Source organism: Anastrepha obliqua, chromosome 2 (assembly GCF_027943255.1).
Source record: "Anastrepha obliqua isolate idAnaObli1 chromosome 2, idAnaObli1_1.0, whole genome shotgun sequence".
Classification (NCBI taxonomy): Eukaryota; Metazoa; Arthropoda; class Insecta; order Diptera; family Tephritidae; genus Anastrepha; species Anastrepha obliqua.
Genome location: NC_072893.1, coordinates 47,079,349 through 47,096,057, shown reverse-complemented (window position 1 = coordinate 47,096,057; position 16,709 = coordinate 47,079,349). Strand labels below are relative to the sequence as shown.

The following is a 16,709-nucleotide window of genomic DNA, read 5'->3' as shown; positions in this document are numbered from 1 at the left end:
CAAGTGGATAACTGTTCGAGTAGTGCAGTAGATTTTAGATCTTTTCGTAATCAAAAATGTTTATGGGGACACCAAGTCCTGTAGAAGTAAAGTGCAACTCTTCTTTATTCATTCCCTCTTACTTCTTCTTAGGGCGACGTAGACAACGCGTACTCAGGAATATAATTTCATGAAATTTTTCATTGCTTATCAATTAATAAATTAAACTAAATTAACTAAATAGACTAGGAAATAAACTACAAAAGATGACTAAGATAAAGAAGACCCTCAGGTCTAAAATACTAATCGGCTCAATTCGTTCTAATCCCACTTACATTGACTTCTGCTATTGTTTTTGCAATCACGACTGTAGATCGATCGCCAACCCAGCGGAGGCTTGAGCGGGAGCAAATCAATTATGAGCAAAATTGGAGAGCAAATTAGTGAAATGAGTTTCACTCTTTTTGCTTGCCTTTCTCATACTTACATATATGTAACTCGATATATAAATAAGCGCTGAGGGTAGCAGACGCGAACAGTTTTCCCCAAAGGCATTTCGTACTGCGATCGTGAAAATTCTTAATGTGGTGATAAGTAACGCAAAAAGTAGTAAAAGAAAATTTTACCAAAACAAGCAAAAGGGGGGAAAAACTAGCAAAATGTCCCGTTTCCACATGGTTGTGTTAGTACTTACTTTGTTAGTTGCTGGCACGCGAGCGAGCAAAGTTCTCGATGCAATTTTCGATTTACCCAAAATCATCGTTAATTCGGTGCCCAAATCGCTGGATATACAAAATGTGGGCAAAATTGTGCAGAATACAGTGCGAGGCATTGGCAACGCAGCAGCTAATTTGATACCCACGCCACATGGTGTGTTTGAGACGAGCAAAAACCTATTGGCCGGCTATCCATTCGAGCTGATGTCTACAGCTATCAACAATATTTGTAAGTATGCACATTTAACTAGAGCGGGTAACGAGTGCAGTGAAAGGTTGGATATTTGTTTTTGATGGAAAATGAAGATCCTATAAATATAGTTTTTCGCTGCTCATTAATTTTAATGGATATTAATCGCGTGTCGTTTAGGCTCCTCTGCAATTGCATCTGATGCGATTACTCCGTTAGTAACGCCCGATAAGACGAAACTGAAGTTTCAGCTACGCACAGCCTGCAATAGCTACAGTTATCCGATATTGAAAGCGAATGAAATTTGTCAAAGTCCCGAATTCGATCCAAAAAAGAAAGTGGTAATATTCGCTTCCGGTTGGAAAAGTACAATCGAATCCTCGAATCCGATCAATGAGTTGGCCAAAGCTTACAATTGTCGTGGTGATGTGAATTTTGTGGTGAGTAAAAGTAGTAGAAAAATAACAAAAGGGGTAATTCATTGAATTTACGAAAATAGTTAGTTAATGAATGAAGTTTGTTCTAATTAAGAGTGTTGTTTAAGAGTGTTGAGGAAATTAAAATTGAAATGAAAGGAGCAGTAGCATAAAATAGCTTAACGGATGAAAAATTCAGCTTACGCATGCAAGTACGATATATATAATATAAAGGGTGATTAATTTGGAGGTATCAGATTTTAAATTGAAATAAAACAACGAAGTGATTGGGAAACCTTAAATATTTTTGTGTGGAACCATTCATGCAATTTATTTTTTAAACATAATCCCTTTCAAATGTTGGCCACACTGCGCCGTAATTCGGCCATCCGTAAAAACTCGCTAAAGGACTACTGTCGGTATCTCGTGAATAACTTTAATAATGTCGGCTTCACTTGCGTCAATCGAAGCTGGTTTATCCACAAAGCACTTAAACTTTACATAGCCCCCATAGTAGTGATATCACACGATCTGGGAGGCCAATCCACTGGTCCGAGACGAGGGATAAATAACTCATCGAAACGACGACACAGTAAATCCAGTGTTTCATGGGCTGTATGGCAAGAAGTGCCGTCGTCGTCTTGTTGGAACTAAATTGTGGTGATCACGCGCTTCAATTTCCGGCATTCGGCATCCGACACCAAAAAATCGTTTATCATGGCGCTATAGTGTTCGCCATTCACTGTTACATTGGCGCTAGCCTCGTCTTTGAAGAAATATGAGCCGATAATTCCGATACCTCTAGCCCATAGGCCATTCTAAACGATTGATTTCAATGGATGTAATGGTTGATTTCATGTCGGATCGACTGTCGCAAATCATTCTGTCACTAAGCAGAAGGGACTGATGTCGAGCCACTTTGCGTGTGCGAAGCACATGGAAAATGTAGGCATCTCAGACAGTGTACTCTGCCCAGCGTGTGTAGAGGAGGATGGACGGCGAACCACTTCCTGTGCGTTTGCTCCGCCTTCTCGCGAATCAAGCTTGAGGTCTTTGGCACTGATGTGTTAAGAAGCGACCACCTTGACTCCTTGGCTCTTCGGAGGTCGGGTAGATTGAAAGAAAATTAAAAGGGAATCCGAGTGCAGTATAATGGCCTTAATGTTGTATGAGTGCTGTACTTGCTAGTTGCCCCGACCAAAAAATAAAGTTAAAAATGGGCCTCATTGGTGAAAACCATAATTTCCTCTGAGTGCGTGGTGATATTTTTCACAGAGCGTCGATTTTCCTAATATAATTGCACGATTTGTAAACGTTGTTGAGACTTAAGTCATTCCATGATGAAATGTCAATGAATACTGGAAAAAAATTGTGTATTTAGTTTGAGAGTAGTCATGCGTGATCTGTGAAAAAACCTCTGTTAGAGAAAGTACCTCCACTTTGATCTCCCTTTATATATATACTAAGAAAAATATATGAGTGCTTTTCTCGTTATATGGCTTTTACGTTTTATTTTTTTTTTTTGTTTTATAATTTTCCACTTTTTCAAATAACTAAAAAAATATTTAATTTAATTTTTGATATTTTTAATATTTATATTTATATTTCTTTTTTTATTTCCAATATTTTTTATCTTTCCCCCACACAGGCCGTCGATGTGGCCGATTCTGTGGACACTCTGTACTCTTGGTCGTCCCTTAACACCGATGCAATCGGCGCTTTTATAGCTGAAGGTCTCGAGCTCTTAACCGCCGTTGTACCACTTCAGAATATTCACTTGATCGGTCATGGTCTAGGTGCGCATATTGTCGGCGCGGCAGGTCGCTACTACAGTTACAACACCGGCAAACTTGTGCCACGCATTACTGGTTTGGATCCAGCCAAGCCCTGTTTCAATGAAGGTTCTGCGCTCTCAGGTTTAATGCGCGGCGTTGCCGAATTCATTGATGTAATTCACTCCAATCCGGGTGTGTTGGGTAAACGTGAACCTCTCGGTGATGTGGACTTCTATCCAGGTGGACTTGATCCTTTGCCAACTGGTTGCTTTGATGTTATTTGTGCGCATGCGCGTGCCTGGGAATATTATGCGGAAACTGTTTATCCAAATAATGAATGGAATTTTATGGCTCAGCGTTGCAACTCATTGACCGGAGTGCGTCAGCATAAATGTCCGCCTGCAGAGTATCCTATGGGATATGAAGTACCAAGAAATTTGAAGGGGAAATACTTTTTGGAAGTGAATGGACAGCAGCCGTTTGGTAAAAATGGCAATGCTAGGCAACTGTACCTCCATTCGAAGTGCGGACTGTGTGCGTAGAGGAATTCCTGATTGATTGAAAGACATATAGAATACAGTACTTACTCGTATGTACTTTTATGACTATATTTCTATGTATTGATATGTAAATAAATGTGATAGTTTTACATTTAAACGCAGGAGTATATTTTACATAGACAGTTGGTGATTTTGGTGTGTGAGGCACGGAACTTCCCAGTTAATAGAAGGTTTAAAAATGCAGAAATTGAGGCTCTATTTAATGAAGATGCAGATTGCAAGAAGAAAAAGCAGCATACGCTTGTCATTTTCAAAAACATTGAAATTTTTATTTTATTTTATAAAGGTTTACATAACAATAAAATTATTATACAAACTAAAAGTAGTGTAGCGCTAGCATAACATTGAAATTATTTTAGTAGGAATCATTAAGAAGCAAGAAAATAGGACAAAGTACGATTTAAGGGTCCAAAGATTTAAGAAAAGCTAAGCTCTTAGCCAGAAAATCATTGCTCTGAGGTCCGTTAATCGGTGTCTACATAAACCCCAAACACAAGTATTCATAGTTCGAAGATTTGCTCTACACTCAAAGGCAGTATCATCTATTAAAAACTGTTGAGACCAAGCGAAACTACAGCCCGGACCGACTGCAGTTGCTGCACTCAAGTCGGATAATTGAAAAAAAGTGACTGTCTACCGTGGCAAGTTACGGTCGAAAGATATTGCCGGACGATAACACTCAGCCATATGTTGCAAAGAGTCAATACACTCAAATACAAGGCCTTAAGGGGGTCTTCTGGTCTCCAGCGAAAAAAAAATCGATTTTTTTTTTTGCATAATTTTGTTGTATGTGTATGCGAGAATACGCCACAGAAAGGATTTTTTGAAAATCGCATTTTTTCACATTTTTCTGGGCACCGAAGTGTACCCTCCTCCGGCCGTTTTATCATAAACTTTATCTTTAAACGCGTTTTCCCGAAAATCGTGTTTTTTAAGCATTTTGGTCACACTTTTCATAGTAGTTATACTCCGATTTCAATGGTTTTGGTCTTAAAAGGTTCGGAAAACTTACCGCTAAGTTTCCCCGTGTACGATTTTTGAAATTTTTTTTCATTCCATTTTTATAACCTTTTAAAGTTCAAAAAATGAGCAAAAAAAAATTTTTTTTGCAGATTGTTGCATAACTTTTGAAAAAAATTAAAAAAAAAAATCTCTCACGGGAAAACTTAACCAGGGCAACTCTGAAGACAACGCATATCTAATTTTTGCTTTCTGATTACCCAGGTGGAAAAACCGTGACCAAAATGGAGACCTGTTTCGTTTGGAGGTGGACGTCTTCAGCGCCATTTCAAGGTCGCGGGTGTTAATTTTTTTCAAAGTCAAAACCATTTTTTAAAAGCCAAGACATGTACCTTTAAAATAAAAAGAAAATTTTTTTTAAATATTTACAGGATTTGTCACAATCAATCCCCAAAAAAACCCTTCATTTCAGGGCCTCGAGACCAGAAGACCCCCTTAAGCGCCTGCGGTATTCAGCACACATTTCAACAGTGTTGATTAATTCAGTACATACCAAGACCAGAGAGACCAGGCTGGTGGCCCCTTTTGTTCTTTCGAAGAAATTTCAAATTGCCTAATTTCATGGACTAGTACTTAGTAGTAGTATTTATTGCAAATAAAAGTAAAATATACAAAATTTGAAATTTACTTATTGTAATATTAAGAAAAATAAATATTTACAATAATTTAACGACAATGGCATGAGCCGTCTGTCGATTTATTTTTCGTACAGAACAATTATTCGGTTTATGGTTTTTTAAAACCAGTTAAACGCTTTTACTGAGTAATCTCTGTATCTAGAGACATATTTAAAGAAACGCGAAAGTTTATCCCAATGATCATTTTCCCCATTGAGAATCTCAATCAGCTGTGAAACATTTAAGGTAAATTTTCCGAAAAAGACTTGTCTGAATTCTCTTAATATTGGGCAGCGCGCCAAGAAATGTGCCATGTTTTCAAGCTCGCCAAAATTACTCATTGAGCAAGTTTTATTTTCTGTGTCAAATCTGTTGTTATTTAAAATTACCATGTCACTTCTAGCCCTCATTATCCACATGCTTGATTCTATATCATATTTTGTTTTAAATAAACCAGACCTTTTGACCAATCTAATTTCTTACTATATGTACACATTCATCCTAGCCTGGTTGTGGTTTGTTAAAAGCAATTTTGCATCTTCTATCCAGTTTTCTGATTGTATGTTATCTGTTCGGCAAATGACATCGTTTTTACTAAACAAGTTCTTTAGATCTCTAATCCAGAAGACTTCTTTCTTTATAACAATTTTGGATAGATAATGTGGCAGCCGATTTTCTGAGTATATAAACAAAATTCTGTGCATATACTTAAGGAATAGTTCTAAGATGAACAAATGATTTTCTTGCATGCCGGTTTGTATGTAGGTAGCTTCAGAATTCGCTTTACAAAATACTTTTGCAATATATGAACTTCTTCAAACCACCCGAAACCCCACACCTGTGCTGCGTATGATTGTATTGAACGACAAACTGCTAGCAAAAGTTTCCATTTAGCTTCAATTGAAACTTCTTTCTTTTTTAAAAGACAAGTCTACGTAGCATTAATGCCATTCTTTGCTGCAGCTGTTCTGTTTTCAACATGTTTTTTTAATTTCATCTGAGGTGTTACGAGTATTTCCACTCCTATGTAAGTATTTTGAGACACAGTCTGTATTTCTTCCTTACTATAATACCATTTCTTCTCTTTACTAAGTTTCCCCACCATTTTTGAACACCATTATTTGAGACTTTGAGCGGTTTACTTCAAGATTCCACAGGTTGCAGTAGCTTTCAAGGCTATTAATCATCTCTTGTAGTTTGCCTGGGTGATCCGCTAACAAAATGATATCAGCCGCAATCATTAGAAGTAATATATGTACATGATAAATGAGGATCCTAAAAAAGTACAGAGAGATTAAAAAGGGTTTTTATTCTGCACATAGAAGTCCTGCTTTGAAAAAACGTGCTGATGACTTTAAGGCGAATGCTTGCCGACTTTTCCTCAAAAAGAGCAAGCTTTTCTGTCAGATCAAATAGGTGCTCCTATAGGCCGTATCGGAATAGTGGACATACCTGAAACGAGGAAACTTATAGAAAGACAACGACGCCGCGATGAGATGACCAAGCAAATTACTAATTAATAATTCTGTGGTCCAGAAAACTATCCCTCTTGCCCTACATTCGGCTCCAATATATCGGAAGTGAATGATGGTTCAGAAAGTGACACCTCTAATTCTGACACTAGTCAGCCGAACTTATTCATTGGTTTTGATTCCCCCTCTATTTCTCAAATGCGTATGGGGTTGCAGGAAACTGCAGTTATAAGCCAGCGATATGGGGTAAGTGGTAGAGCAACGGCAATGCTTGTTAATTCAGTATTTAAAGATGTTGGTTTGATCTCTTCCGAATCACGAAAGCTCATAATAGATAAAAACCAAATTATACGCGAGAAAAACCTAGTGCGCCATGAAATAAAACTCAAAGATCTTGTAAAATATTTACTGACCGTCTATGTCCTAATGTGGTTTAAAATACGAAATAATAGCTCTCTTGAAAATGGGCCAAGGCTCCTGTTTGAAACTATCAGACGGACTTGGTACCTCGCACATAAATATTTATATGTTGTTAATGTTTCTATTTCTTGGAACGCATATTTTGCTCTTCCGGAAAACATCTTTTTAACAATGATGACTGATGAGAGACGAGAAATTCGCCTCGTTGCTCTCGCAAAAATTTTGCAAGCGCGAAATAGTTTACTACATGCATGTCGCACTCTACCCAATCTCGATTTTGATGCTGATGATTACAGCAAAATGATAAACTGGTTTTCGGTAAATATAATCTCTCTCCCCGTTCTAAAGAACGTAACAAATGAAGTTCTTACGGAGATTTTATCATGCAACAAGGTGTATGAGAATTGGGCGTTCCCTAAATATCCATGCCACACATTTGCGGTGGAGTGAATGGTGAAACTCGTTACTGAAGCATCGCTTCAAGTATGCGGAAGTTGCGCTCGAGATGGATTCATTCGGAGTACCTTAGCACCCCGTCAAACTATGCCTCAGTTTGACAACAAAGCACAATACTACCTCTGATTTGATAAATATGAAATGAACTATTGCTTTACGTTTAAAAGGCAGTTTCTTGAAATACCTTTTATTTTATTATTTTTTTACAATATGAAAAAAAGAACAGAACCAGTTAAAAAAAATATATAAAATAAAATAAAAATAATGAAAATTAAAAAGTAAATAAAAAAATAAAATAAAATTAAAAACAAGAAAAACAAAACAAAAGAAAAAAAACCAAAAAGAGGTTGTCTGTAAAGTCGGTTTACTGACGATAGTTTAACGTGACATCGTCATAAGAAAATACTGATGTAATGGTTACAATTTTCAAAACAAAATTTTAATTTTATTTGTTTGATAGATATTTTGTATGGATATAGAGGAGGAGGTAAATGGAATTGCAATGGAATAGGTCAAGTTACATTTACACGAAACATTTATCAAATTCATGAAAGATATGTTCAATTTCGATTATGCATCAGACGCTAATAAGTCAACAACACTAAGAGGCACCATCATCGATTTAACTTTTTCAAGGCACATTACACTCGAAACACTCCCTTTCATTTCATACTTTTTCTAACATCGTCTTATTCTCAACAGAGAAATGGTTCATTACCATGCACACAGCAAGAAGGCATATGCAAATATAAGTATGTGAATTTATATACAAATGCGCATATACATACATATATATGCTCACTCAAGTAGGACAGAGCCAGATGTCGAACGTTGCCGAACGCGGGGGCCGATTGTGCTCTTTGTCGTTCGTTCCGCGCTCTCGCTTGCAGTTCAAGCACATTAGCTTACATTTGCTTGCGTACGGTATAGATTCGTATATTTGATATGTCCATATGACTTGTATGCATCTTTACATATAGATTTGTTCTTTTTGAAAATTGCGCGAAATTGTATATGTATATTCATGTTTATATACATACATATATTAGTATACAACATATCTTATAAGGTATGTGGTAAATATTACCATACATTTTTTCCTTCATATATAATAAAAACATTAATAATAATGACATTAAAACAACGGGTATTATTAACAAACTTGGTTTTATTTTAAATTCTTCAAGTAAATGAAATTAATAATAATCAATAAGAAGGCATATGCAAATACAAATACGTGAATTTATGTATGTACATATCCGCATATACATACAAATTATATTATTCCTGTTTGGAATAACATTTTTAAAAAGAACGTGCTTCCTTCGAAGACGGAGTAAAAACTAAACTTTATTCTATAAATTCCCTTATTTATATCTTTACAATTTGTTTACTTAAATCTACGTATTTCACAATGATTGTTTGGCATTGCATCAGCCTGGTCAAAGAAGATATCAATTTCATTTTTAATTAATTTTTATTACGCAGCAGCATAATGCTGAGCTGGCGGATTTGTAAGATGCAAAATATGCTTTCTCAATTGTGTTTACATTTAGCATTGTAATGGGGTAAGTGGTCTGCCGTTAACTCCCCCTTCTCTAAAATGAATCGCCCTCGATTCAACGATTTCTTTTGATAGAATATTTATTTTATTTTGCAACTCAAAATATAATTTTTCTTGATTTCTTTGGAACTTTTCTTGCTTTTTCATTTGTATAAACAATATCAATTTATGAACTGTATATGCTATTATTGCCAGTGACATGAAGGTCAATAATGACATTGATATGGGATTTTCAATATACGAATTTCCAATTTTTCTAAGAAATTTATGTTAGTGAACTTTAAAGTGTCGTCATTTGAGTTTACAAATTCAAGTATTTCATAATTTTTAAAATGATTTTGTTTTATAAATTTTACAATTTTTCCTGTGGGGTTTTCATATGTTTTGTTATCTATATTCACACTTGTATTAAAAGTTATTAAATATGTACCATTTATTACAATTTTATTAACTGTATGTTTCCCTGAAACTAATATAGCCCCATCTCTTATTTTATCTATTTGTTTATTATTTTCTTTGATTTTAGTGCAATTAGCTGGCTTTTTATTTAACAAATTTATAAAACGTGTATTTTGTAATTTTTGCTTACAAAAAATATTACTTATTTCAATTTTACATTCTTCAATAGATATAAATGTGTTATTACATAATGCTACTTCATTCTCAATTATTAATTTCCCATCATTTTGTGATATTGGTCTGGTTTCAAATAACGTACAAATATTATTTATTTTGGGATATTTAATATACAATATAATTAGATCTGATTTTTGCATGATTTTAAATGTTGAAACGTCTAATAAGTCTGTCAAGGTTACTGCTTGTAATTCGTTCTGAATTATTTCTCTTGTTTCATCTGTATGAAGTATATGTGAGTTTAATATTCCTCCTTTTGCTAATGTAATAGTTTGCAAAATATTTTGTAATTCATATATTATCATTTTAATTCTCTGTTTACGTATTATTCTTTCATGCGAAATTCCTGTGATACTGTTTACTAAATTCGTTAAACGTCGTATTTCATTAAATATTTCAGAATTTGTCGTTAGTTGTTTATTGCTATTTTCAATTAAATCATTAATTTTATTTGAAATAAAAATGTAGTCGTCATGGTCAGGTGTGCCTGCTATCCACTTCCATACTGTACCTATTTCATTAATTCCTCTCTTTTTTCTAGTTTTTTCCAATTGAATTAAAGAAGATTCTATAATTTGGAGTTCTGATTCTATTTCTAGAAAGTCCGATGTAGAATAAGAATGTTTTTCTTTTTCTTGTAAAAAATATAATTTTTCTTCATTATATAAAGTTTCATAATATGTTAAATTTGTAACATGGAAAATGCTTCCAAACGATTCGTATAGCAATGCTTGTTCATTCTGTATTAAAATATATTCGTCGTTTGAGTAATTGATTATGTCCGCCTGGATGAGAGTAATAAAAGGTATGAAAAAATACCCCAAGTACATTTCCTATAAAATAATATAAAAAAATTTTAACTTTTAATGTTATCCTTATGTATTATTCTGTTTCTGTTATTAATTACTACCTTATTTGCTAAGTTCTCTTTTACTTGTTGTCTCTTATATCTGGGCTTTAACTTATTTCTTTCACCTACAATTTTTTCATATATTACCTGACCAGAGTGGTATTCCTTATTTAATCTATTTTTGTTATGAATCGCAAGCATTTTCTTTTGCGCCTGCTCAAGAGTATCATGTAATTTTTCATGATCTATTTTATTATGAAAAATATCTGTTGGTCGGAATTTTGTAACGGAATGTATTGTAATATTATATTGTTGTGCAGCTCTTAGAACTGTTTCTAAATCACTTACTATGTTGTATTCCTCTTTTATACATCTAGCTATCTCTATTATCGTAGAATGAACTCTTTCAATTTGTCCATTAGTAATACTATGCCTTGGGTTGCAAAAATATATTTCAATATTTAATCTCTGCATTAACGATTTGAATTGAGGTGTTGTAAAACTTGGCTCATTATCTAACGTTATTCGTTTCACATCTGGGAAAGTTTGAAGAATTTCTAAAACCTTTTCCTCAATATTAGATTTGTCTTCTATATTTTTTAATATTAAAAATTTTGAATAAGCATCAATACATGTGATAAACTTCAACCCCTGAGCATAAAAAATATCTAGGTGAAGCTGCTCTCCCTCTTTTTCTGGAATTGGAGCCTCTTGTATTGGAATTTTTTTCGGATGTCGATCATATTTGTTCCTATTGCACGTTATGCAATTGCGTACATATTCCTTCATTTTCTTTCTCATTTCTGGCCAATAGTATAGTTTTTCTATCTGTTTTATATTTTCATTGTAATTTCGATGCGCTCTGTTATAGGTTTGCTCAATTATACCTGCTTGATCTTCCCTATTGGGAATGTCCATAGGAAATAGCTTAGTATATACAAATTTATTTTGAAATGTTTCTTTTAGAGGTCGCTGTATCTCATACAAATCCTCTACTGTGCAGTGTATTGCTGTTACCAATTTAGGTTTTATGTATTCTTTCAAAATAGTAAGTAGATTCTCAACTGTATCATATTCAATCAAATGTCTTTTTCTTCCAAAAATCAATCCAAAAATCATTTCATGTATAGTGAACCTATTTTTACATAATATAATTTGTTGTTTAAATTGATTTACAGGTTTGTATGTTTCCTGTATTTGATCATTTTCGCTACTTTCCGCTGAATGTTCTGATTCACCTGACAAATTGTTTATTTCAAGGCGTGATAATGCATCAGCCACAACATTCGTTTTGCCTGGCCTATATACAAATTTTGGAGAAAACTCCTCAATTAAAGCATGCCATCTTTTCATTTTAGAATTCGGGTTGCGCGTAGATAATGCAAATGTTAACGGTTGATGATCCGTGTGAATTTCAAGATTAGTTACTCCATAAAGATAATTACGAAGATTCTTCAGTGCCCATACAATCGCAAACAACTCTTTTTCATTTGTAGCATAATTTCTTTCTGTCTTATTAAGAGTTTTGGAAACAAAAGTAATGGGTTTATTTTCTTGAGAAAGGACTGCACCTATTGCAACATTCGATGCGTCAGTAGTTAACACAAACTTTTTTGAATAATCTGGTTGCGTCAATTCCATTGCTGATGCTAAACTTTTCTTTAGCTTTTTAAAAGAAGATATCCCTGCTTCATCAATTTTCACTAATACCTTTTTTGACATATTTTTAGAGACTCTGCCATTTTCTGCGGATAAATATTTTGTCAATGGCTTTGCAATCGTTGCATAATCTTTAATGAATTTCCGGTAATAACCGGTAACACCTAAAAACCCCCTTAATTCCCGTAAACTTTTGGGTAGCGGGTAATTAAGCATTAATTCAATTTTATTTGGATCTGTTTTAATTGTATTTTGAGCTATAATGTAACCCAAAAATTCTATTTCAGTTTTGAAAAATTTAGATTTTTCAAGAGAAATTTTCATATTAGCGCTTCTTAATATTTCAATTATCATTTGCAAATCCTTCATATGTTGCTCTAAACTTCCTGAAAAAATTATTATATCATCCATATATACATGACATGTTTTTCCTATTTGATCACGCAATATATTGTCCATTGCTCTTTGAAATATTCTGGGAGCATTTTTTAGACCGAAAGGCATTCTTAGAAATTCATATTTTCCGTTATTAACGGAAAAAGCTGTTTTTTCTATGTCTTTTTCCGACATTAAAATCTGGTGAAAACCTGACTCCAAATCAATGCTTGAAAAGTATCTTGATTTCCCTAAATTTGACAAAATTATATTCGTATCCGGGATGGGATAGCGATCGGGAATAGTATGAGCATTCAATTTTTTGTAATCTATCACCATTCTAAATTTTGGTGAACCGTCGTCGTTAGTACCTTTTTTTGATACCACCCAAATGGGTGAATTATAAGGACTTTTACTAGGCCTTACAATATTTTCATTCAATAATCTTCCAATTTCTTTATTTACGAAAGAATTCACAGACAGAGGATATGGGTACTGTTTACTCCATATCGGCTTTTCATTTTCTGTTCGTATTTCCGCTCTTACATCTGTTCTAAACGGAAAACTTGTATCAATATTTGCGTGTTTTTCCACTATTCTCTGCTTTATTAAAATTCTAAATTCCTCAAGGTTTTTACCCTGATTTCTCCTTTCTGGAGTTTTATAAGCTCTTACTAAGTGAGAGTCTTCACTGTTTTCGTCAAAACTTTCATTGACTGCCTGATCTGAACCTTTTTCAGTTTTCATGGAATAATTATCCCTTATATTACCTGAATATTCATCAGCTATTGCTTTAGGATCTTCAGGTGCCAAAGACAAACATTTATATGGCATACTTTTACCGGTAAATCCCTCGGTATATGCTGTAGAAATTTTCTGATCCACAGTGTTTATTTTATACTTAATTTTTTTATTATTTTTTCTTTTCTTATTGCCGGTATTTTCTTCGGCGGGCGCCTTAGGATCCTTTTGTCCCAAGGGGTTAAAATTTTCTTTTTTCTCTGAGTTTACTCTTTCTTTATGGATGTTAATATTCATACTTTCATCCACCTTTTCGTTCTCATATTTTGTTTTGTAAATTATTTTGTTGCTACGTATATCGATACGTGCTTCTATTTTCTTTAAAAAATTATATCCTAAAAGGATGTCCGAATCCAAATTATCTATTTCATAGAATACTTGTCGAACTCCGAATAAATTTATTATATGGTAATATTTTATAATAGAATAACCATTTACAGTTTTCACTCTTTTATAAATGGCTAATTCATTTCTATTTTGATATACTCCCTGCTTAATATAACAAGAAGTTGCTCCGGTATCTACCAGTGCTTTCAATCCTTTATTGAGTTTTTTATCATAAACTATGATGTAGGGGAGGTCGTTCCCCTTTTCCCTAAAAAATGTTCTTCATTTAAATTGTTTATTTTAGGAGTTTTTCCTTGCGGTCGAAAGCTATTATTACTTTCTCTTCGTCTCTTGAAGCCTTGCATATGTTGGTTCTGAGGCCCTGAACTTTGTTGAGTAGTATTTAACCCATTGTCTGAACTACTTGTCTGGGGTTTGTTATTCTGATTAAAATATCTGCCACCTTGTTGACCAAAAGGGTTGTAATTCTTATTGTATGACCTGGAGACAGATGGATCTACGTCCATTAGTTCTGGTTTTGGTACGTTATTCCTTGTTGGGAACCTCAAATTATTATTGGGATAATTTGTTGTCCTAGCTCTACTTCTTTCATTTGCAAAATTTTTAGCAAATAATGCCCTTTGGTTGTTTGATTCTAGTTCCTGTGCTTTTGCCAAAGCATCAGGCAAATCCTGAGGATTGAGAGAAAATATTATGTCTCTTAAAGGTGCATTGAGACCAGTTACAAATATTCTTAAGGCATGATCCCTATTCTTTTTATTAAGTTCTTTGGCTATATCGGATGAGCTACTATGAGTCATTATTGTTTTATTTATGAGTAAGGTCAATTTTCTATTGACCAAATTGTAATACTCGACAACTGTCATTGATCCCTGGCGTAAGACACTCAGCAAAGTATAAGCAAAATCTAATCGCGCAATTATTGCATCAAAATTCAACACCGTACCATGATTGGTGAGCGTGTCATTCGCATCTTGTGTGATCTTGTTTCGCAAAATAGTAAGGGCTGCAAAGTATCTTCTACTTTTCCTTATATACAGGCTCATAGCATTATGTGCTGCCTCCCTCCAACTAACGTAAGAATTTAATTTCCCTGAAAAATCTGGAAGGGATTTAACAACATCAAGAGATTCTTGGCACTGTATATTTTCGTCAATAGGCTCAGTCACATAATCCGTCACCCTACGAGTATCTATCTCAACTTGAGATCGTAATCGTTCAACTTCCTGCCTTAAATTTATTGTGCTCTCCGCAATCAATCTTGTAATTAAATCAACTGTTAAGTCAGCCATTTTTATATCTTATTTATTATTATTATTTATGATCCCCACTACATTAAATCAACTGTTAAATCAGCCATTTTTATATCTTATTATTTTCAATACTTTTTATTCTTTTGTTCACTTTTCTTAAAATTTTTCTTAAATAATATAGGACACTTTTCAATTTTACGATCCCCACTACAATATTCACAATATAATAATTTTGAATATTTTATTTCACTGGGAGTATTCCCCATTTACTTATTATATGTATATGGTATAACTTACATATATCATTTTTTATCTTCGGTGCATTTGTGTCTCCTCTTCTGCGAAGAACGTGCTGCGCCAGGAAAATGCTCGCTACAAGGAGCGCTGCCAAATAGGGCAAAAATGTCTTGTTGTTTCTATCACGGGGAGTTGCTGCAAAAGCTGCAAGTCAAGCCGCTGCTGGTGTTAATGGCAAAATTGTTGCTGTTATTGTTCTTTGCTATTGAGTCGCTGTTGGTAACTTCGCTGAAGCTGCTTAGTTGAACCGGAGCTCGATGCCTGCACCCGCTGCTGGTGTTAATGGCAAAATTGTTGCTGTTATTGTTCTTTGCTATTGAGTCGCTGTTGGTAACTTCGCTGAAGCTGCTTAGTTGAACCGGAACTCGATGCCTGCACTGCGAGAACAAGGCCCTTTATGTTGGGCGCCAATTATATTATTCCTGTTTGGAATAACATTTTTAAAAAGAACGTGCTTCCTTCGAAGACGGAGTAAAAACTAAACTTTATTCTATAAATTCCCTTATTTATATCTTTACAATTTGTTTACTTAAATCTACGTATTTCACAATGATTGTTTGGCATTGCATCAGCCTGGTCAAAGAAGATATCAATTTCATTTTTAATTAATTTTTATTACGCAGCAGCATAATGCTGAGCTGGCGGATTTGTAAGATGCAAAATATGTTTTCTCAATTGTGTTTGCATTTAGCATTGTAATAGGGTAAGTGGTCTGCCTTTAACTTACATATATACGCTCACTTAAGTAGGAGAGAGCAAGATGTCGAACGTTGCCGTTCGTTTGCTTTGTTTGCTTTGTCGTTCGTTTCGCGCTTTCGCTTGCAGTTCATTCAAGGTAACGACAATGAGAAAGGTAACGACGAATGAGCAAGGTAACGACGAATAAGCAAGGTAACGACACATTTTTTTCGTGCGCGCAGCCGGCTAAATCGAATTATAAGACGTTATCACGTCCAAAAAAAAAAAATAGGAACCCAAAGTGGAGCAACCTTCACGTGGTGGGTTCAGGGCTACAAAAATATTTATGTACTCGTATTTTCGCAATAAAAATAAAAAAGTAGGCAAAAAGCTGCACAAAAAATAACGTTTTATTATTACTTTATAGTGTACAGGGGCCTAATCTTGGATAAATTTATGTCTCATTAGTTTACAGTCCTTATTTTTGGTATGAAAATATCCTGAAAAAATAAAATTTTTCAGAATTTCAACTGAAATTTCAATATTTGAGGCCTCTGCTGGCGACAGAAGATATCGTTCGATTGGGCGGAAATTTGGCACACATTTTATTAGCCTAACAGTGGAACT

The 16,709-nt window shown here is 34.4% G+C and overlaps 1 protein-coding gene across 1 annotated transcript; it reads left to right on the top strand.

The window, feature by feature from the left end:
* The first annotated feature begins 638 nt into the window (after positions 1–638).
* On the top strand, positions 639–3,733 carry LOC129238115 (vitellogenin-3-like). The gene is made up of 3 exons (XM_054873154.1): positions 639–924; positions 1,066–1,325; positions 2,950–3,733. The coding sequence occupies exons 1-3, from the start codon at positions 639–641 to the stop codon at positions 3,616–3,618; spliced, it is 1,215 nt and encodes a 404-aa protein (XP_054729129.1). The 3' UTR covers positions 3,619–3,733.
* The last annotated feature ends 12,976 nt before the right edge of the window (positions 3,734–16,709 follow it).

Bases quoted from the DNA above. Each gene is read 5' to 3' on its own strand.
- LOC129238115 (XM_054873154.1), top strand. From the start codon at position 639: ATGTCCCGTTTCCACATGGTTGTGTTAGTACTTACTTTGTTAGTTGCT. The intron at 925-1,065 runs GTAAGTATGCAC...CGTGTCGTTTAG, and splicing joins TACAGCTATCAACAATATTT to GCTCCTCTGCAATTGCATCT. The intron at 1,326-2,949 runs GTGAGTAAAAGT...TCCCCCACACAG, and splicing joins GTGGTGATGTGAATTTTGTG to GCCGTCGATGTGGCCGATTC.